We start from the raw sequence: 23,330 nt of genomic DNA, 5'->3' as shown, positions 1-23,330 counted from the left end.
CAAGTCCCAGAGCAGCACGAGGGGAAATCAAGTCTCAGATCAGTGTGAGGGGAAGCGAGTCCTCGAGCAGTGTGAGGGGAAGCGAGTCTCAGATCAGTGCGAGGGGAAGCGAGTCCCAGAGCAGCACAACTTGCCTTGGTGTAACTGAGTATCAGGGAGAGTGGACTGGAGACTTGGAGCAGCAGGGGACTGCTGTTGGACTGGACCCTGGTGCAGGCAGTCAGATCACATGCTGAGCTGCTGCCATTTGAAATTCTTTGCCAGACTGTAATGTCAATTCTTTAACTGTGTTATAACTACCATGTTTCTAACTTTTTTTTAGACACTGTAAATAATGTTGCTACTTTTCCTTTTATTCCTCTTTTGTGTCAAAAATTTGTACTGAGCTCCTTGTACTTAAGATGGCACCATTAAAGGCACCTATTGTAAAAACATTTCATTGTACTAATGTATTTCTGTACTGGAGTACATGTGAAATTAAGAATATTCTATTTATAATCAAGTCCCACTACTCCATTAATCATCACAAATGTGTGACTACCCAATAAAACCATCAAGATGATCAATTTGCCTGACAGACTGCTATTCAAATCAAAACCAATTCACACCATGTTTTGAGCCAGGAAATAACTACTTTTATTTAATAATTGGCAAAAAGGGAGTAAATTACTACTTCATTACTTATTTATGCAACATCAGCTATATAGTTTCAAAACCCCAAATAGGCACATACTCATGAAAAAGAATGAAAAAGAGACATTTTACTTTGTGCTAATTAAAAGGTAAACAGGACATTTCAAGTTCTGTAGTTCAAGAGTGCAGACCACCAAGTTGGACTGCATTGTTTTGTATAGTTACTTTGAATTTTTTTTTAAGTGTCAGTGACACAACATTGTCTTCAGGTCCATTTTTTACTCAATAGCAACTTGGGGTGGTTAAGGTCAAGTTCTTCTTTTCATAGAGGGCAAGGAGGGAACATTGAGCACTCCACACAAGGATTCTATATGTATTATGAACAAATCATATGATGTAAGAATTTTTATAGACCCCTTAATTCATGAATTTGTACTCAGTATTTTTGATTTTTATTTACTGTCGCATTCATCTTGTTACAAAATACAGTGAAAAATGTTATACATTGTCACCATTCTCCAGCTCCATCTTTAAACACAGAAAAATAAACCAAAACATAGAATATAAAGACAGAAAAATGAAGAAATAAAGGAAGCGCCTGAGTGTTGGTGACATGAACAGAAATGTCATATTTATTGGGCTTAGTTTGTGCCCATCTAGTATAAATCTAATAATTATGCTTAACCTACACAGAAGTACATGAGAATTTGTCCCATATAAAAGATGGCAAGCCATTCAAATACTGTTCCGAGCACTATGGCCTCTCCCACCTAAGAGGACAAGGGTGATAGTTTCATGCGAACACTACCACCTACAAATTCCCCTGCAAGTCATGTGCCTCATCCTGACTTGGAAATATATTATTGTTCCTTTACTATGACTGAGTGAAAAAACCTGCGTCCCCATTTCTCACAGCACTGTGGGTGCACCTACGTTATGTGCACTGAAGTGGCTCAAGATGCAATTCACCACCACAACTCAAGTGACATTAGGGGTGGGCAACTAATTCTAGCCTTGCCAGCAATACTCTGATCCATAAAGAATGAAAAAAAATTGGCAACAAATTGATGAAAATTCAGTTCACTTACACTATTTCAAATGAAGTCAATTACAAAGCAACATTAAATGGCCAGTTATTTTAAGCTCAGTTGCATCAGACTTAATATACTTTGATGACAGGTCTCAAAATAGTAATCCATCACAGGGTTTTGAGAGACAGTCTGCTGCTTAGTGTCCTAGAGTTGAATAGAAAACTGATGTAGCTGAAGTTGTTAATTGAACTGACCTAAATGAAGACACTAATATGTTGATCTAGCAACTTTACCTGAATAATCACTGCAATGTCTTCTTCTTTCCAGAATAAGAGATCGTGATGACAAGGGATCTTATGCTCTTTGCTTGATTCACGAGGGTAAAATATATCATTACCGTATTGACAGGGACAAAACTGGGAAACTGTCCATTCCTGATGGGAAAAAATTTGACACCCTCTGGCAGGTAGAGTAACCCAATGTTCATTGGTTTTAGTCATCAACTGAATACCGTTTGCAATGATGTTCTTTTAGCCAAAATTTGTTCAGTGCAAAATGAACGACACTGTCCCAAAAATGCTGTGTGTAGAAGATGAAATAAAGGGTGAGGTAGCTAATAATACAAAGGAACTTTGGAAAATGAGGCTGGAGAAGTAGTAATGGAAAACAAAGAAATGATGGAGGAGCTGAGCAGTTACTTGCACAGCCTTCATGGTGGAAGACACCATTAGCATTCCAGAAATTCAAAAGAGTCAGGGGACAGAGGTGAGTGTAATGCCTGAGGAGAATGTGCTGAAGAAGCTGAAAGGTCTGAAGGTGGATAAATCATACAAACCAGATGGAGTATACCCCAGGGTTCTGAAGGAGATAGCCGAGGAGATTGGTGGTGATCTTTCATGAATCACTGGAATCAGGGAGGCTCCCTTTGGACTGAAAAAATGGCTAATTTAACACCCCTGTTTAATAAGGGAGGAAAGCAGAAGACAGAAAATTATAGGCCGGTTAGCCTGACCTCGGACATCGGTAAGATTTTAGAATCCATTATAAAGAATGAGATTGCAGAGTACTTGGAAGTGCATGGTAAAATAGGGTTGGTCTGCATTGCTTTGTCAAGGGCTTGACATGCTGACAAATATTGAATTATTTGAGGGAGTAAAGACTAATTAGACAAAAGAGAGCTAGTGGGCGTGATCTATTTGGATTTCCAGGCCTTTCACAGGGTGCAACACAGGAAGCTGTAAAGTAAGATAAGGGACAAAATACTGGCATGCATAGAAAATTGACTGACTGGTAGAAGATAGAAAGTTGGATAAAGGGATCTTTTTCAGGATGGTGGCTGGTGACTAGTAGAGTTTCATAAGGGTTAGTGTTGGGACTACACCTATTCATGTTGTACATCAATAATCTAGAAGAAAGAACTGAGGGCATTGTTGCTAAGTTTGCAAATAACTCAAAGGTAGGTTGAGGGACAAATGGTATTGAGAAAGTAAGCAGGCTGCAGAAGGACTTGGACTGGCTGAGAGAGGGGACAAAGAAGTGGTAGATTGAATACAATGTGGGAGAGTGTTTCTTGGTTTAAGTTCTTGACAGTAATTTAAACTAATTAAAACTTTAAAATGAAAACATAGCTTAACTTTCACTGACACATTACTATTTTCTTAATTTTTATTTTTCTTTACGTCTTCTAATTTTCAGTCTTCTCATCTTGAAAACAGTGCATTTATGTTTGGACAGTTCGAAAGGTACCAACAGTAAAGAGCCCTTCCTCTTAGCATTTGCATTTGGATATGATTAATTGACCATGGAGAATTTCCAAGCTGAACACTATCATGTCTTTCATCTAAATCTGGATTATTGTTAAAATTAACCTTCTCAACTTTAGGGACACTGAAGCAAAGCTCATGAATCCCCTTACCCTTCTGCTGGTTCTTACCTCATTTGGCAGGTATAACATCAAACACTTCCTGATCTATCCAGCTCAGTACCAGACCAGGTAAAGCATTATGCTTAAATTAAAATGAACTCTTCTAATGCTCTTACATGACAAGCTCTTCCTAGGCTGATGGAGCAAAAGTCTGATCTATGTCAGAAATCTGATAACAAATCTACAAATCTGTCCTTCAGCTCTTTACCATTCCAATGAGACAGCACCCACTGTCTATCCATTGATGATGCCTTCTCTAGTAGCATAATTTGTATTTGGAACTCACCAAGGGAGAAACTGAATATTGAAATCAAGAATGGTCATATAGCTGCAACTCTTAACACATTCCTCCCTCGTGCCTCAAAATATAAAGCTTCCCAATTCTCTATCTTTCCTTTCTGTAATCTTCATACTTTTAAAAATCAAACACAACTTCATTACAAACTTTCTAATTTGTCTTTTATTTTTAAAGTTGCTGTTACTCTTTGGTCTCAAAAACAAAAACATATGCATTTGCATGATACAGGACATTGGATTCCAATCCGTTGGTTCCACTGCATAAATTTAAGGCTTTTAACACTTTGCTCTCAAAACTTACTGCAAGAGGAATAGGCTGAGGTTGAAACAACCAAAGGATTCAGTAAGATCTGTGGTATAAAGCCATGGATGAGAACCCCACGGATGATTCTGACCATTAAGTGGACAGAGAAGTTTATCATTGGGAGACCTGAGGAGTTGCTGATGATGAGGACAGAATGAGTGTGGAGGAGTTCACAATCAGGGATAATGCAGTAGAGGGTACATACTTAACAATTTTAAGAGCAAAATTATTTGAAAGAATTATTTAGTTTTAAAATGTAGCTACCTGCTGCTATTCTTCATAGACACACAGTGATATCAAATTTAGCATATTCCACATGCAGACATCCAAAAAGGAAATAGGAATTAAGAAATAATTTGAGTGGGATTAATTGTTATCATTGGTGAGTCAGTCTAGCTCAAGATAATAGAATAAGTCTACCCAATTTGTTAGTGGTTTAATTGAGAGTTTGTTTTGGGTAATCCGAAATCTGTTTCTAGTCACCATGGGTAAACAATGATAAACTGCCCTTAATTCAGCATTGATTTCCAAGTTAATCAGAAAACACAAGGTTTGTTGTTGTGGATCAAAACAAAAAATGAATACAGCACTTGACAACTGGACAAAATCCTTTCAATCCTGCTTTCATATATCTATAGAGTTTAGTTTTAATTTCTCTTATTGCAAATTTGGGCCTAAATCTCCCTTCATCTTGCAAGGCATACAACTTAACATTGCATATTTTCAGAATTACCTCTGAACAAACTAAAAATTGAAAAAGAAGTTGACTTCTCAGCAATTAAACAGTGACAGATGTAATTCTTAGTGGGTTTGACACTTGATTGAATGCAGTCCCTTGAATCTGTTGACTGGCACACCCTCAACGCACTCTAAATGGAAATGATAAAGCGATAAAAATAAACTTTAATAGTACCCATATCTCAAATGTTTGAGATGTACAATTCAGATCAGGTCATGTGAAATGTCATTGCTGTTTTAGAGAACAGACAGAAGTTTAAAGGTGAGATGACCCTAAAGCAGAAATGCTGTGTCACTAATATAGCAAAAAACAACAAAATGCTCTGTGTACTGTATCTGGAATAGAAAAAATACAAACGACTGACTAAAAACAGAAATATGCACAACGTCTTTGTCATTGACAAATAATTTGCACTTCATTTTTATATAACTTCTCTTCCTGTAATATTATACCTGCTGATAACTTCAAGTATTTGCTTGTTGAAAAATGATTTGAAATGATTTTGGAAGATGTAGCACAGCATGAAATGTAACCACAATAGCATTCATAAGATCTCCCAAATAGCACTGTAACTTTGTCAGAAAATCAGGACATAAAAATCAACATTCCAGAGAATTGGTAAAGTGGCTGATGGAAAAACCTATAAGTTCTGAGCTCAACTTTCGACAAGTTACGACAAAGATGTTGGAATATCAACAACCTTAGTACGCGAATGAAATCTGCTTAAACCAGAATTACTAGCATGAGAAAAAAACTGAGTACATTTCAGAGATAATAGGAACTGCTGATGCTGGAGTATCTGAAGTGTGAAGCTGGATGAACACAGCAGGCCAAGCAGCATCAGAGGAGCAGGAAAGCTTGATGTTTTGGGTCGGGACCCTTCTTCAGAAATGGGGGGGGGGAAGGGGATTCTGAAATAAATAGGGAGACGGGGAAGGCAGATAGAAGATGGATAAAGGAGAAGATAGAGTGAGAGGAGACAGACAGGTCAAAGAGGCAGGGTTAGAGCCAGTGAAGGTGAATGTAGGTGGGGAGTTAGGGAAGGGATAGGTCAGTCCAGGGAGGACGGACAGGTCAGGGTGGGGTGTGGGGGTGGGATGAGGTTAGTGGGTAGGGGATGGGGGTGGGGCTTGAGGTGGGAGGAATGGTTATGGAAGCGGGGACTAGCTGGGCTGGTTTTGCCTTGTGGTCATGGGAGGGGAGATTTTGAAGCTTGTGAAATCGACATTGATACCCTTGGGCTGCAGAGTTCCCAAGCAAAATATATGAGATGCTGTTCCTGCATCTTTCAGGCGTTGTCATTGTGGCAATGCAAGAGGCCCAGGGTGGACATGTCATCCGGAGGAATGTGGGGTGGGGGGGAGGTATTAAAATGGTTCGCGACTGGGAGGTGTAGTTGTTTGTTGCGAACAGATCATAGGGTGTTCCTGAGTCAAAATGAGGTGTTGGGGACTGGGGAATTGGAAGTTCTGGAGGAGGTGGAGAGCGTGGGTGGTGTTACAGACATAGGCAGGGAGTTTCTGGACCAAGGGGGAGAAAATGGAATCCAGATAGGTGGAGATGAGCTCGGTGGGGCAGGAGCAGGCGGAGACAATGGGTCGACCAGGGCAGTCAGATTTGTGGATTTTGGGAAGGAGACAGAAGCAGGCAGTGCGGAATTGGGGAACGATGAGGTTAGAGGCTGTGGGTGGGAGGTCACCTGTGGTGATGGTGTTGTGGATGGTTTGGGAGACAATGGTTTGGTGCTTGGGTGTGGGGTCATGATCCGGGGACAGTAGGAGGAAGTGTCAGAGAGTTGGCGTCTGGCCTCAGTAATGTAGAGGTCAGTGTGCCATACTACAACTGCACCTCTCTTGTCTGTGGGTTTATTGATGAGGTCGGGATTGGAGCGGAGGGCTGCACATTCTGTGGAGGAGAGGTTGAGATGATCGATGTCTTGACAACAATTAGAGATGAAGAGGTCGAGGGAGGGTAGGAGGCCTTGGGGTGGTGTCCAGGAGGAGGAGGTGCATTGGAGGCGGGAGATGGGGTCAGTAGAGGGAGGGTTAGTTTCATGATGAAAGAAATAAGAGCAGAGGTAGCGGGGAAACTGCTCAATATTTAGATGAGAGTTATATTCCTCTGAATGGTCTATTTGAGTATCTCTGTAGTACATTCAGGTCTTGCAAATCTGACAGCCATTTAGCAACACAAAAAGATTCCACAACCTGTGATGAGATGAACAGGTGCTCCTATGTTTCTTGTGCTGTTAGTTTAGAAATGAATTATGGAGTTGAAACTTAAAGCAGTTTTCAGTGATGCAGTAAGTCTCCTTAGTAAACAATTATCAGAAAATTCCATGTATTCTCTGACCTGATCTATTGTTCAATGCTTTTCTGAATTCTCAAATGGCACAAATGGTAAGCAGGGATGGTTCTTCTCTTTTCTTTCCTTATTGATATACATATGTAAAAAAAGGTACTTTTATACATTTATTAATGTAAGAATGTAATATTAAAATTGTTTTGTTTTGTCAATGCTGGCAAAACAACACCATCTATCATTACTGGGGCATAAAAGACATTTTATTTTTACAACAAAATACACATTTTACTTTTAGTTTATAGGTTTTATAAAAATTTTTGTTTCACTTTTTATTTGCCCGATGTCAAGAGATTAAGTCTTTGTCCTCTTCTCTCCTGACCCAAAACCTGATCCGTCTTCTGGCTGAAATCAACTTCTACATATAAGCAAGCTTCCTGATTTGATCAGACTGGCCCCATTCCTTTATCTCTGCTTTTTCCATCAGTATAATATCAAATCTGCCCAAGATCAATTTGACATTGTGTTCTATTGCACATGTACACCCCCAGTTGTAATCTTCTTAGCAACCTGAAACTTGCAATCAATTTATTTATGGAAGCATCCCAATTCATTTTCTAAGATTTTGCATCATTTTTTTCATCAGTCAATTGTGCTTTTCTGAATGGCAGCAATCAGGAAAGGCAAAGATATGAATTCCTATTGATTATAATTGCAAAGTTGTCCTTATGTACTTGGCTTTGTGAAAAACAGAAATATGAGCAACTATAAAAGTTGACACTGAAGTTCTTGTGCCAGAAGGTTTGGCTCCAAATGCTACTTGCCCCAAAGATGTATCATTATATGTACAAACTGATCAAATAATAAGAAATACTAAAAGTCAACACATGGCCAGTTTTGGATTACCACAGATCAAATATTTGGATATTAAAAACTAAACACACCAGTGAAGAGTTTCCGTTCGTTGCAAAATCAATGCAAAATATCACAGTGCCTTAAGCACAGTCAGTCACATCTACTGCAAATAAAGTTCCACGATCTTTAAAAGAATTTTTTTTTTCAAAAAGACAAATGAAAGGAAATCGGAAAGAAATTGAATGGCAAGAGAAAAGTATATCATTTTAGGAAAAAATAAAATGTCATTTCTTTCAATTAGCCACAGCTATAAATTGTTTCATTAAAATTTCTTTGCACAGTTGTTAACTGACTTGTAGAATAAGTGCATGAGAAATTAAAATCTGAAATGATCATGCATTATTTGTAACAGGTAACAGGCTAGTCAGAGTAAATGCTTATTATGTATTAAATTTGCACAACAGAGTTGCTGATGTAAAATCTGACCAATGTATCAGTCTAAAGCTTTGTTGCTGTTTTATGTCTTTCTAATTTTATGGAAAATGTTCTTCCTAGATGGTTGACCATTACTGCTACAAATCTGATGGTCTTCTTCAAGTTCTCACTGAACCATGTCCAAATCCTGATCATCCAGTCGGTATGTAACTGTTTGTGTATTACATACGTCATTGAGATAGACTCGCCAGAAGAAAGCAAGGGGGCTAACATAATAGATGCTTGCTGGACAAAAATAAAGAAAGTAATGATCCATAAGAGTTCTTATTTCAACATTTTACATGGGTGAGGTATAAGTACAAGTAGCTGTGTAGGATTCTGATGTAGTGGTAATGAGAGAAATTTGACTTATAAACAATGAGTATTCAACACTTAATGTTCACAGATACAAAGAGTTAAAAAAGATAAAGGAGGAAGAAAGAAGTGGGGTGACAGTACTGTTTAGGGAAGATCTCATCAAGGGGACAAGGACAGAATCATTTACTTAGAATTGAGAGGCAACAAAGGTAGTATTATACTACTGGGACTGTATAAAAGCCTCCAAATTGTAATAGAGGAACAAATCTGTGGGGATATCACAATAATGTGCAAAAGTATGAAGTTTTCAGATTACAGGACTATAACTACCCAAGTATTGATTGGGATAATGCCAGAGAAAGAGCAGTATGGAAGAATTACTGGATCTATTGCTGGGGAAAAGAGATGGGCCCACTGGACTAAATGTCTTTCAAATAACATTTAGTCAAGAGTGAACATCATATCAGAAGGTTTAGGATAATAATGTAGATAAACAGGAAATATTGAGTCAGTTGAGGAACTGTATAAAGCAGTTATTGTGATCGAGAAGTGATAAAGATATGAATCCGGTTAGAGCAGTCCGCATTACCTAGAGAGGGGAGCCACCCAAGAGCTTGAAGACAGCACAGGAGAGGAGCAGTTTTCAAAGACTGAAAATAGTACAAGACTGGAGACTGGAAACTGTCTTTTACTTTGATACAGAGAAAGAAGCTGATTACTGAACACTAGGAAGTTTTTCTGCTATTCTGTTTGCAGACACTTGGGAACATCACTGTCTGCAAGCTCTCCTCTATGCTACTCACCATCTTAACTTCAACCTCTTATTATCATTTCTTCATGATCACGGAGTCAAACTCATAGAACTCCCCACTTAATAACATTTCAAGTGTTCATACTTCACACGAATGCAGTTGTTCAAATGGCAGCTCACAACACTTTCTCAAGGGTAATTAGAGATGCATAATAAATAATGGCCTAACATTGTGCCTTATTTTTAAATCTCAATCCTGGTATACTGAGGGTGTCTTTCAACTACCCACCTTCCTTGCAAATTTTGTCATTCTATCAAATTGGCAAAACTATTAATTCCTGTGACATTGGAACTCATGCAGTAAATTTTAAGCTTGTCATTTACACATTTGCATCATGTTTGCTGAAATTAACATACCTACAACTGCTCATGCAACGAGATACTGTTTAAATGTAACCTATTTAAAAAAAAACATGTCTATCATTCCAATTAAAGCAATACTGCACTCTATCTGAAAAAGTTGTTTTCCCACATCCTTCATTGAAGGAGTATTAAAATTCAATCTAAAGAATGGCTTAAATATACGGCTTACAATCTCAATCTCACAGGCATTCTTACTGTGTTTTTTTTTCTTCTAGATTCTTTTGGATTAACACAAGCACCACCAATTCCAAGTCACCATCCTCAGGTAAGAATATTTTTAATAACAATGTATTAAAGAACTGAGCAGTATACAGATTCATTAAAGCAACTTAAATGTTCATTGACTTAGCCAAATTGATCTCTGGTAAACTTTGATGTTGTCTTACTCATTAGAATAACTGGAAATAAAATCCCAAGAAAAATAATATATAGGACTAATCATGGTACATATTGTGTAAAATTTGAAATTTTAGTTAACATTATATAATAAATTAGTCAAATCTCTTGCATGTATTATTTACATTCTGCTTTTGCTGGGTCCATTAGTGTACTGAGGGCCCCAGGTCTTGAAAATCTCTTCACCCTCTCTTAAGGGAACATCCAAATTTTTTGGGCTCTTCTCATAAGTATGCGAATTACATGAGAAATTTGCTGTGTGGCAAGCTGCAAGGATGAATCGAATTGTGAAAGTGCTGGGCTATCAAATGTCTAATTCCATAACATTTTATTTTTCCTAAACCTTAAGCCAAATTACCTACTGGTTTCACAGAATATGTTTCAGTTTGGGACAACTTACCCTATTTACACACAACAAATCCTTCAGTGCAGTCATCTCCTGCAAATCACTCTATTGAAGCTGAAGGCTAATAAGTCTTCTAAGTAAACGTATTTAGTTCCAAGAAGAACAACATGTGATGCAGGAGAATGCTTCATTGAAGTAACTTGGTTGCATGAATCTTGATGGCCTGGACAGTTTTAATTTAGATTATACAGTAAACTTTTGGTCTTTATTGACTTGTTACACAAGACAAAATATTACCATAACACACATGGGTGTTGATTTCCAAAACACTGCCTTATTTTTAATTAATTCATGGGATGCTGGCATCACTAGCTAAGCCAGCATTTATTGCCTGGGAGCAATTGAAAGTCAGCCACATTGCTGTTGGTCTGGAGTCACATGTGAGCCAGATCAGGTAAGGATGATTGATTTCCTTAAAGACAATAGGAAAAACCCATTTGGTTTACTAATGTTCAGCAGCTGTCTAATGGTCATCATTAGACTCTTAAATCCAGGTTTTTCTAATTGAATTCAAGTCTGCCGTGAACATTACCCGGGTCTCTGGATTAATAATTTAGTCATAATACCACCAGGCCACCACCCTTCAATCTATGCGCAAGCACAGTGCAACAATGAAACACAAATTTTATAACTGGAAAAAGTGGGGCAGCACAGTGGCTAGCACTGCTGCCTCACCGTGCCAGGGACCTGGGTTTGATCCCACCTTTGGGACACTGTCTGTATGGAGTTTGCCCATTCTCCCAGTGTCTGTGTGGGTTTCTCCCAGGTGCTCTGGTTTCTTCCCACTAATCCAAAAATATGCAGTCTAGGTGCATGGATTGGCCAAGGAAAGTTGCCCATAGTGTTGAGGGATGTGTAGTTCAAGTGGGTTTTAGGGGGATGGGTCTGGGTGGGATGTTTTGAGAGACAATGTGGACCACTTGGGCCAAAGGGCCTGTTTCCACACTGTAGTGATTCTATGATTGACAAGATATTGATGTGTTCCTGTCCATTCTGATTTTTCAAGCAGACCTTATGTAGTGCTAGAATCCCTGGCTGCGCCAGATATGTACACATGCGCTTATACTATGTACTTCATGGCTGGAGCATGTCTTAACCAAAAAACACTGGTACACACATATCAAATTTCTACCCCAGACGATCACTGGCAAAGGCTAACTGGAGGGCGTAAATAATAGCATTAAATACAAAAGTAAATGTAAGTGTTATCTAGACATGAATCACAGATTTACAGGGAATATTTTGAGAGTCTGTACATTTAATGCAGCAAGCCATTCAACAGAAAAATCAGACTGGATTATATGGTCCCTGCTGGTGGGTTTAAAAGTGGGAGGCACTTAAAATCCAGAAGGTATAATTCACACTGCCTTGCATTTGCATGGGCTCGGATTCAGCTGTTGGAGTGGCCCACCTAACTGTGGGCCTATTTAGACCTTTAGGTGGTCAGTCAATCCCATTGCTGCCAGTTTTATATCACAGTGATAGAGAGCCTTTGAGCTTTAGCTTTAGGGTGATCTTCCTTGACAGATGCTTGGGTTGATTTAAAGCACCTTCCCTAAGGTTATCCATGCCAACCTAATAACACCCTCAATTCCCTCATCAAGAACTGCCAACCCGATACTAGTGAGAGTCTGAATTTAATTGTTAATCCTGGATCCTCAGCATAATGGACTACCTGTCATCATATGACTTCTAATGATGCAGCCGGAACTGTAAAAATGCTGGCTATCAGATTGGCCAGATTTCCTTTAAGGCAGGACTTCCTACGAAGAGAGGGTTGGAACTTTCACCTCCAAACAGTTACTCTGCCTCCCTGGTTAAATGGCTCTGGAATAGCAGTTTGGTTTGTGGATGAGTTTCCCTATCCAGCTTTTCGTCTATTTGCTTTCTTTATTTTAATTGCTATGCTAGAACACAATGTTTACGATAGCTCATAGAAGAGTGATCACTTTGATCAAAAAAAATCAACAAACAGGCCAGCATATCTCAGACTACACATTGAAAATTTCTTTTTTATTCATTTGTGGGATGTAGGTAGCAAGGGAACATAACATACTTGTACATAAGGTACCAATAGGTGCGTGGATTCAATGCCTATCTCTAAGAATAGCTCAGAAGCGACACTACTAAGTGAATGGCCACAAAGCTGAAATGGCTAGATGGGATTTGCAGCAGGTGGGACGAAACCTAACACAAGGGAAAAATCAACTTGCCCTTGTCCACTTAGGAAGATGAATCTAACCTTGACCAGACAGGTGGAAGTGATGATCCAATACTCCTCATACATTCAGAGTCCTGTCTTATCACCATATATCAATTGTTTATTAGTTGCACTTAATTCAATGCCTTTCATAGAATTTAATTTGTAAAGTCCTGACATTCAAGCATCAAAAGAGCATAAAGGAATCTACAGGAGAGCCTAGGGCCTAAGTGAACAGCCTAAAAAAATTTGTATGCCATAGTTAGAACCAAAGTAATCTACAGCACAGAAAAAGGTGCTTTGCCCTATTGCATCTGCGCCAGTCTAATGCAACCATCTACTATTCTAATTCAATTTTCCAACACTTGGCCCATAGCTTTGTATGCCTTGGTATTTCAAATGCTCATCTTCTTGATGTTCTAAAATGTTTCTTTGGTAACTCCTGAACAATTCAGATTTAGGAATCATGAAGGAGTAGGACAGAGTTTGAACCAAAAAATATTGTTAATATATATAAGGCCAAAATGGTTGTTTGGGGGTGGGGGGGAGAAGGTGTAAAGTTATGAATGCAACAGTGAAAAAATATAAAAAAGAAGATTCATTATCAGGTTCTAATGAAGGATCCCAACCCGAAATATCAACCCTTCCATATAATTGAGTGGTAAGCCAGACACCAAGACAACTTTTTCAACAAAATTTTGTAAATATTTCACACCTGCGATCGCAGCTTCCTGATTTCTGCAAATACACACAGGCATAGAAAGTTCCTGTATAATTTATACAATACATGGTGATTACCACTGTTAGTCACACCATTATTTTTGCAGCAATTGCAATGCAGGCAGCACACCAACTTTGTGTTCCTCCCCATTTGAATGATGCCTATGTGTAGCCAGCACTAATCATTCAAATTTGATTGGGCAGTGAAAGCAGAAAACAGTGGACGTTAATGCCAGCATTAATCTACATTCAATGCCACAACTTCACAGAGCAGTCAAGGTTGGTGAACTATTCAAATGATATATCTACCAACTGCAATTCTAGCCTCAAACTATTTAGTGGACCCAACCATGATCATTCACTTCTCAGCAATCACTCTCAATTATGATTCAAATTTAATGATCTTACATGGGGATTTTGATGGGGTAACCTACAGAAGAATATTGGTTTTCTATGATAATTCAAATCCAGTTAGCATTGTGCACAATGAAACAACCATAGGATAGCAGGCATTATCCAGCATGAGTCACAGCATATGTTCACAGACTAAACATTGAGGAAGTGGAATCATGTTTGTTTGTGGTACATTTACAGAATTGCTATGTATCACCCTTAAATGACATCTCTGGACTCAATGACACCCTGTGCCATTTGCAATTTGGACACAACTGCTTCCAAAACTCTCACCATTTAAGAAATACTCAGCTTGTCTGTTTTTTCACAGTGAATAACTTTACAATTATTCACATTATGTTCCACCTGAAATGTGCTAATCCATTCAATGAAGCTGCCACGTCTTATCAAAGTGTTGCTGTATCTTTCATGCAATGTGCCTTCCTACCCACTTTGATATTATTAGCAAATTTGATAGTATTACAATTGATCCCCCAGATTCAAATCATTTAATATTGATTGTGAATGGCTGTGGACCTAGTCTGATCTTTGCCGTGGTGCTTACAGCACTAATCACATCCCGCTACCCTTAGAATGTTGTACTTATTCCTAGAGTCTAGTCTTTCTGCCTGTTAACCAATTTTTCATCCACACTAATATACTCTCTCCAATTTTGAATGTTTTAACTTTATTTACTAATTTCCTGTATGGGACTTCTGAATGCTGAAAATCCAAATACACCTCATCCACTGGTCCTCCTTTAACAAAAATGCAAGTATTATTATGTTAAGTGTACTTTATAAATGTAAGTTGTTGGCATTGTGCAACACTGAGGACTTTATGATTTTGCAGGCATGTACTTCTTTCCCTCTGTTCCTGATCAGCACTTTTCTGACTATTCATTGCATGTCGTATATTTTACTCTTAATTTTTGTGGCAAAGAATCATTTCCTTTTCTTTCTGTGAGATGATTTTATAATTCCTATTTTAATTTTATTTTCAGTGTTCTGTTAGAAATATGGAAAAATGGAGGATTGTTGTCTTTTTCTATTTTGTTACAGCTATTGAAAATTTATTGTCTGTTCTGTACGCTTAGACAATGTTCTTGTATAAGAGTACTCCTGTTCCCTTATAGCCAATGCAGTGGAACTGTAAATGAAGTCATAGGCTGCTTAGCATGGCAGTCACTTGAGTCTGAATTCTTAAACCTAGTTCCAAGATGGGTACAGTTGATAACACAAGTAAATATTAATAAGCAGAAGCACCTACAGAGGGTCAATTATTAACTTGAATATTTTCTATGGTATATCTAGAAACATTATTTTCTCCTGGAAGTTGCAGATATAAAGACTTACGTGTATGTTGAACAGATCTCTAAGTATAAATAGGCAATTGAACAGTTGTTAATATAGTGATGCAATCATGTTTGCTACTAGCCTCTATTTTTTAGACAATAATGATTGGAAAATAAAATGTAAGGCCTGTTGGAAGCAGCCATTCTGTAGCAGATGTGCTTTCTGCAATGCAAACATGTTGAGATATCTAATGTAACAGATTTGGATCATCTCAATAACTAATTTTGTCCTAAACCTCCTCCAGATTAGACGATTTCCCTTTAACTGTAAGTGAAACTTAATGGAAGTAACAATTGTATGATCACATAATTGAGGTCGCAACAACTGTGGACCAGGGTACTTGTTATATTTAGCATTTCTTAATCATTTTCCTCAATATGTAGTCAAATTGCTATTGTTCTTAAATGAAAGTAGTTGTGTTCATAAACAGCATAATAATTTTGCTATTCCAGGGACATCATGGAATTTTACATTGATGCATTGATGCACATGTTATCTATACAGGCCACTTCATTTTCTCACAAGTTCTATATTTCCTACTCATTAAGGGAAGAGACTGCTGTCAACCATGTTCATCACTGTTTCCAATCCAAAAATAGTATAGGGCCAAAGTGATGTCCACTCCTGGAACTTCCTGGCAGCACTAGCCAGTTTGGATTTGTTAAGGAGCGATTTCTCTCCTGTATGATACTTTACTATAGTATAGCTCTAATTTTTGACATCATTGACATTTTACTATCAGTTTTGCTTCTATTTAGAGAATTATGATAGACAATTTTTTTGGAATGGTCAATAGCTGCAATATTGACCTGAAGTCCAATGGAAATTATGTTAAGGTCTTTCTTCGAAGAATCTAGTACTTATTTAAGGAAAAAGGAAAGCTTAACTATAATACTTTGAATAAAAATTAAACTTTCCTCTTTGAAATTGTGGTTCCAGCAAGAAGGCAAAGGTGGAATAATCTCAAGGATCAAATCCTCATCATTTCCAAAGTCTGGTTCCAAAAAGGTGCTTGACTCACTTAACTATTTCACAATTTTCAAAAGGTTTGCTAGGCTATTGAACCCTAACACATTTTTGCATAATCTCAACTAATGTTTGGTTTTATTACTAATAAATCCTTCAAGGTTTCTCTCTGTTTGTACTCACGACTAACCATGAAGAATATGCAGAAATTAAAGCAGGCAGATGCAGCCCCGTAAGCTATGAATTAATAAAGCCTAATCATTTGGCCTTGATTTTTTGCTCTTACACTGACTTGCCTTGGTCTCATACATTTTAGAAATGTTCAAGTGCCTGAGAATTTAATTACTGGTAGCTAGCATGCATAGAAATGGTAAATTCCAGGGTACAATAGCCACAAGCAATATTGTGGAGCAGCAAACTCCATTAAAGTTTCTATTTTAGGGCAGTAAAGGTCTGAATATTGTTATAGATCTAGAAAGGTATAAAATGCAATGTAGTCAGTTGTCAATAATTTGCTAAAATGCTCATTAGTGCAGTTTTCTTTGTATTGCTAGAGACAATTTATCAGGATAAGAAACATTACAACTAGAGCATTGCTATGTTCCTCCTGTTATTATTCAGTTATGTAGCATATAATCTTTCAATGTCATCTGAACTCAGGCATGTAAAAGTGTTCATTTCAATGTTCGGACATTGAGGAGCCTAATCATAATATCAACGCTGAAAATAGAAAATGTTGAAAACACTGAGGTTTCGGTTTCCACAGAAATTAATAGAGTCAATTTTTTCAGTTCAGATGATGGTCGGCTGCTATGTTCAGTGCTTTATCTTTATTTCTGATTTTCAATCATTTTGAACTGTGACATTTAAAACTGGGCAAGTTTACGGCTCATTAGATTGAAATAAAATGTTAATTATGGAGAGTAAAATATTTTCACAGTAATAAGTTTAGTCATTACATTAAAGAAAAATACTTCCCAACAGATTCAATATCAGAGATGGCCTCACCAGAACAAAACATCAAACTTCATGCAGAGAACAGTTCTTAAGATAGTGAATTTCTTCAAAAATGACTGTCAAACCAGAAACAGTTAATATGCTTATATATGGAGTAGATCCAGTGAGCCGATAAATTGAGAGCCAGCAGAAGATGCAAACACTTTTGATATTGTAAAAGCTTTTGACTTGACCTGAAGAGCAAATTTAAGTTTTGCATGGTCACGTTATAATAGAAGCATTAAGCTTCCAGAAGAATCTGTATGCAATTTAGTAATAATCCCTATAGATTCATTGAAACCTGAGAATATGGAGCTTTGCAATCTGAATTCATAAGAGACAGCACTGTTGTCAGAATATTTGATCAGTCATTATCAGATATTTTAAGGATCCAAGGAGGATGTAGCTTTGGAAAAAGCTGTGCAAATATTCTTGAAAGAAGAGTCCAGCAAAAATGACAGATACTGAGCTAGGAAGAACAACTTTTATCACTGAAGAACAACAGAGTCTATTTGCTTCAAAGGATATAAGCATACCTTATGTTTCTACCTTATGAAACATAAGCGTCACTCAAAGCTAAACATTAGATATGAAGAAACAACATAAATATTGCAGAAGAAAGAATCTTTCAAGGTAAAGGCAGTCTGTAGTCATAACAGAAGTATACATCTGTGGAAAGAAATAGTGGAAGTAGCAGTGGATACATACATAACGAACTCTACATGGTGTGTCACCTATCTCCATTAGAAGGCATATCAGCATTTGAATATATATCTCCATTTGAGGAGTTACTTAAGGAATTCTTTGGAGAAATCCATCATAACTTAGATGAGCAGAGAGATCTCGGTATCCATGTACACAGATCCTTGAAAGTTGCCACCCAGGTTGACAGGGCTGTTAAGAAGGCATACAGTGTTTTAGCTTTTATTAATAGAGGGATCAAGTTCCGGAACCATGAGGTTATGCTGCAGCTGTACAAAACTCTTGTGCGGCCGCACTTGGAGTATTGCGTACAGTTCTGGTCACTGCATTATAAGAAGGATGTGGAAGCTTTGGAAAAGGTGCAGAGGAGATTTACTAGGATGTTGCCTAGTATGGAGGGAAGGTCTTACGAGGAAAGGCTGAGGGACTTGAGGCTGTTTTTGTTAGAGAGAAGAAGGTTGAGATGTAACTTAATTGAAACATATAAAATAATCAGAGGGTTAGATAGGGTGGATAGGGACAGCCTTTTTCATAGGATGGTGACGGCGAGCATGAGGGGGCATAGAACATAGAACATAGAACAGTACAGCACAGAACAGGCCCTTCAGCCCACAATGTTGTGCCGACCATTGATCCTCATGTATGCTCCCTCAAATTTCTGTGACCATATGCATGTCCAGCAGTCTCTTAAATGACCCCAATGACCTTGCGTCCACAACTGCTGCTGGCAACGCATTCCATGCTCTCACAACTCTCTGTGTAAAGAACCGGCCTCTGACATCCCCTCTATACTTTCCACAAACCAGCTTAAAACTATGACCCCTCGTGCTAGCCATTTCTGCCCTGGGAAATAGTCTCTGGCTATCAACTCTATCTATGCCTCTCATTATCTTGTATACCTCAATTAGGTCCCCTCTCCTCCTCCTTTTCTCCAATGAAAAGAGACCAAGCTCAGTCAACTTCTCTTCATAAGATAAGCCCTCCAGTCCAGGCAGCATCCTGGTAAACCTCCTCTGAACCCTCTCCAAAGCATCCACATCTTTCCTATAATACGGCGACCAGAACTGGACGCAGTATTCCAAGTGCGGTCTAACCAAAGTTTTATAGAGCTGCAACAAGATCTCACGACTCTTAAACTCAATCCCCCTGTTAATGAAAGCCAAAACACCATATGCTTTCTTTCTTAACAACCCTGTCCACTTGGGTGGCCATTTTAAGGGATGTATGTATCTGCACACCAAGATCCCTCTGTTCCTCCACACTGCCAAGAATCCTATCCTTAATCCTGTACTCAGCTTTCAAATTCGACTTTCCATAGCTTTAAATTAAGGGGTGAAATATATAGGACAGATGTCAGAGGTAGTTTCTTTACTCAGGGATAGTAAGGGAATGGAACGCTTTGCCTGCAACGGTAGTAGCTTCGCCAACTTTAAGTACATTTAAGTTGTCATTGGACAAGCATATAGACGTACATGGAATAGTGTAGGTTAGATGGGCTTCAGATCGGTATGACAGGGCGGCACAACATTGAGGGCCGAAGGGCCTGTACTGTGCTGTAATGTTCTATGTTCTATGACTGAAATTGTTTATGTCAATGAACAACTTATTCAATTTATTCTTGATACAGGAGCAAATGTCACTATCCTATTTAACTCTACCACGACTACAGAAATAGAAGTCACGGCCTACAGATGTGAGGTTGTCGGTGCATGTAGAACTCCCAAAGTCAGGGATGCTGCTAGCAACAAAACAACATAAACAATGTCAACCAGTAGACAAGGAGTATGTCATTCAGAACAGCAAATTTCACTTTTGAGTGAGAAAGTGTTTTGTGCCCTAGATCTTTGACAAAATCTCAAACCACATCAGCAATGGAATAAGTATTTCTTTGAGATAGATAACCCTTAATTGTTCACAAGATTAGGCAAGCGCAATACTGAATACTGCATCACACTAAAAATCATATTTCTACATGGAAGGAAAATTCCACATCCCTCAAATTCTGAAGCAACTTCAGGAAATAAACAAATAGGCATAATTTCTAGGATGACTGAACCAATCAGGTGGTGCTTGGGCATGGTTTCTGTATCTAAATTCAAAAGATCAATAGAGTATGTGTTTATTTCTCATACTTGAACAAAGCTGTAACTAGGAAGTACAAATCATGTGTACTGTCGAGGAGACTTAAACAAAATTATATAAAAATAGAACTTTTATCATATTTGTCAGTAGTGAATTCTGCCAGGTCCATTAGATGACTAATCAAGACTGCTGGCTATTTATATCATTCTATTTGGGAGATATTGTTTCAACAGATTTGAGGTTGTCCAGGCCCAGGAATCTTTCAAATTTATGATGTATTGTAAGGTTTAAAGGCAGAATGATGCATGGAGAGATGATCACAAAACATGGTCACAGAACTTGACAAGTGTGAATTCTCCAAAGAATCCGTTTAATCCTAGGGACACATGGCAAGGTGAAGATGGCATAAAGCTGCTTCTTGGGATTCATTGCAGAAATACTAAATTATTAAGGTGCAGAAGAAGACCACTCATCCCATCGAGCCTGCAATGGCACTATTATCTAGTCAATCTCTATAATCTCTTGCCAACCTCATGCAGTTTCCCCATATCCCTGCACACCATTGCTATCCAAAAAAGAAACATCCAGTGTCTTCCTAAATGCCTCAATTCAAAACACATTTCCAGATAGTGTATTCCATAACATAACCTGGTTTGCGAAAACATTTTTTGTCACATCACCTTGCTTCATTTGTACATCACTTTAAATCTATGTCCACTTGTTCTTGTTACTTTTACAATCAGAAATAGCTTCACCCTATCGACTGAGTCCAGACTATTCATGATTTTAAAAACCTCAATCAGATTTTCTCTCGGCCTTCTATCCAGGAAGAATAGACCCAAATTCTTCAATCTTGCCCATACCTGAAATTTTTCATACTTGGAGCCATTCTGATAAATCACTTCTGCACTCTATCCAATGCATTTTCATCTTTCCTATAATGTGGCACCTATACCTTTACACACTTATTGATACAAATGGTGTAATGCTGGGTCCACAGGACATGAAGGCTGCTAAAGTGTTTACAAAATTAGTTTAGAACTTGTAAAGATTTTTAGGCATAGTTATGATCCCACTGATGCTATTACTGATCAAATCAGATCCCAGACTGAACTCTGTCTTGGGAAATCATATTTTGTTTCTTTGGTTTTAACAAGGTTTCTCACTGAAACATAAGAACTGAACATAATAGAATCTAGCTTTTTCCCAATGGTAGATATTATGTTAAGTAATTTATAGTTGCCTGCTTTTGTCTCCTCTCTTTGGAATAAATATGTCACATTGGCAGCTTCTAAATCCTCTGATACTTGTCCAGAACTTCAGGATTCTTAGAAAATTACTACCAGTGTACCAATGGGCAATTGGTAAAATCTTTGCCTCACTCTTTGACAATGACTGAAATCTTGAACGAACTACTGAAAAGACAATGACTGTGTTATCATTCACATCAGGAAGTTGCCTTCCAAAAGATTAAGAATATTCTGACATGCCTGGAGGTCCATTAAGTCCCAATAAATGGGCGCTATAAATGTTTGGTCTCCCTGTTATTTGATAAAGAACTGGTACAAATGCCTTCAAGAGCATAAAGGCTTTGTTTCCATCTTTTGAGGTTTGCCTACAAAACCAAATAGGTGTAGGGAAAACTGCAAAAGACAACAGCTACCTTTTTCTGAGTGACTGTTGACAATCATACAACATCTGATTTAGAATTTACTGGTGAACATGAATCATCTCATAACTTGTTGGTACTTGATGATGCACTGATCATCTTAGCTTCACTCAGAGATCACATCCCAAACAAATTACACCAGGAACATTTGGGCAATATCGAGAACAAAGCTAGGGCTCAGGTATCAGCATGGTGGCCAGACATCTCAAAAAAGATTGGCAATATCAAAGCTAACTGTAAAATGTATGTTATTCGTAGGCTTGAATGCAGAGAGCCATTGCTTTCCATTCCACCAAATTGTGGGAATAAGTGGAAAACTGTTTTGTTTGATGGTCTTGCCTTATTGTTCTTAACTTCTTTTGATTGTTAATTGAAAGAAACCAAAACCCCATGGACACATTTTTCAGGGTTTTACGTGAAATATTCATTCCGCATGAGATTCCACTGTAGCCATATCTGACAATGGACCATAGTTTGTTCATGATTATTTCAGATTTGCTGGATTAAAAGGTGTAACCAGCTCAATGAGATAGGCTGAGTGTGATACAGATGATCAAACATCTTTACTTTTTATTTAAAAAAAAGAACTTTATGCAGCTTTGTTAGGTTGCACATCCACCCCATTACAATATAGCTTGTTGTTGTCGGAATTACTGAGAGAGAAACAATTGAAGATCAACTCATCATCCTACCAAAGGCAGAGAGTGCACAGAGATAACAAGGTGTAGAGCTGGATGAACACAGCAGGCCAAGCAGCATCAGAGGAGCAGGAAGGCTGACATTTCAGGCCTAGACCCTTCTTCAGAAAAAAAATTGTCATATCTGCCTCCACTGCCATGCCTCACAGTACATTCCAAATTCCTACCATTCTCTGTGTAAAACATGTTTTTTTTTCTGAAGAAGATTCTAGGCCCGAAATGTCAGCCTTCCTGCTCCTCTGATGCTGCTTGCCTGCTGTGTTCATCCAGCTGTACACTTAGTTATCTCAGAGTCTCCAGCATCTGCAGTTCCTGCTATCTCTGAAACAGAGATTGCACAGTGGAGTTTAAAAGACAATGAAAATACTTCTCACGAGGAGCAGCTTTTTCTATAGCATTGGACTACTCACTACAGGAAATTTCAACGTGGATAATGATTAATACACCTGGGCCAAGCGCACTGAGTCTTCAACAAGACGGTATCATTGTGCAAGGGTTGGACGTTCAGCAACGATTGTACATAGTCTGTGCAGTGGAAGGATTGAATGGAAGAACTACAGGAACCTTGTCTCACTATGTAACTGTTGGCCAGTAACCATTTACTGGGACAAATGCAATGAAGAACATCAGAATAGTAATGGTTCATACACCACTCAAGATAAAATTCAGAATCAAGGTCAACAATCCTTAGGTGGCA

At 38.2% G+C, this 23,330-nt stretch overlaps 1 protein-coding gene across 2 annotated transcripts in view; it reads left to right on the top strand.

Annotated features, from left to right (window-relative positions):
• syk (spleen tyrosine kinase) overlaps positions 1–23,330 on the top strand; it is a 162,244-nt gene that overhangs the window by 97,427 nt on the left and 41,487 nt on the right. Inside the window, exons 5-8 of one of the 2 annotated variants that reach the window (XM_048527486.2) lie at positions 1,992–2,130; positions 8,640–8,721; positions 10,266–10,315; positions 16,460–16,528. In XM_048527486.2, the coding sequence (XP_048383443.1) occupies positions 1,992–2,130; positions 8,640–8,721; positions 10,266–10,315; positions 16,460–16,528 (340 nt within the window). The remainder of the gene's footprint in view (positions 1–1,991; positions 2,131–8,639; positions 8,722–10,265; positions 10,316–16,459; positions 16,529–23,330) is intronic. The other variant, XM_048527487.2, reaches the window with a different exon arrangement.

This window comes from Stegostoma tigrinum, chromosome 3, assembly GCF_030684315.1.
Source record: "Stegostoma tigrinum isolate sSteTig4 chromosome 3, sSteTig4.hap1, whole genome shotgun sequence".
Taxonomy (NCBI): Eukaryota; Metazoa; Chordata; class Chondrichthyes; order Orectolobiformes; family Stegostomatidae; genus Stegostoma; species Stegostoma tigrinum.
Note: the sequence above shows the minus strand (reverse complement) of the source record. Positions and strands in the feature narration are given on the sequence as shown.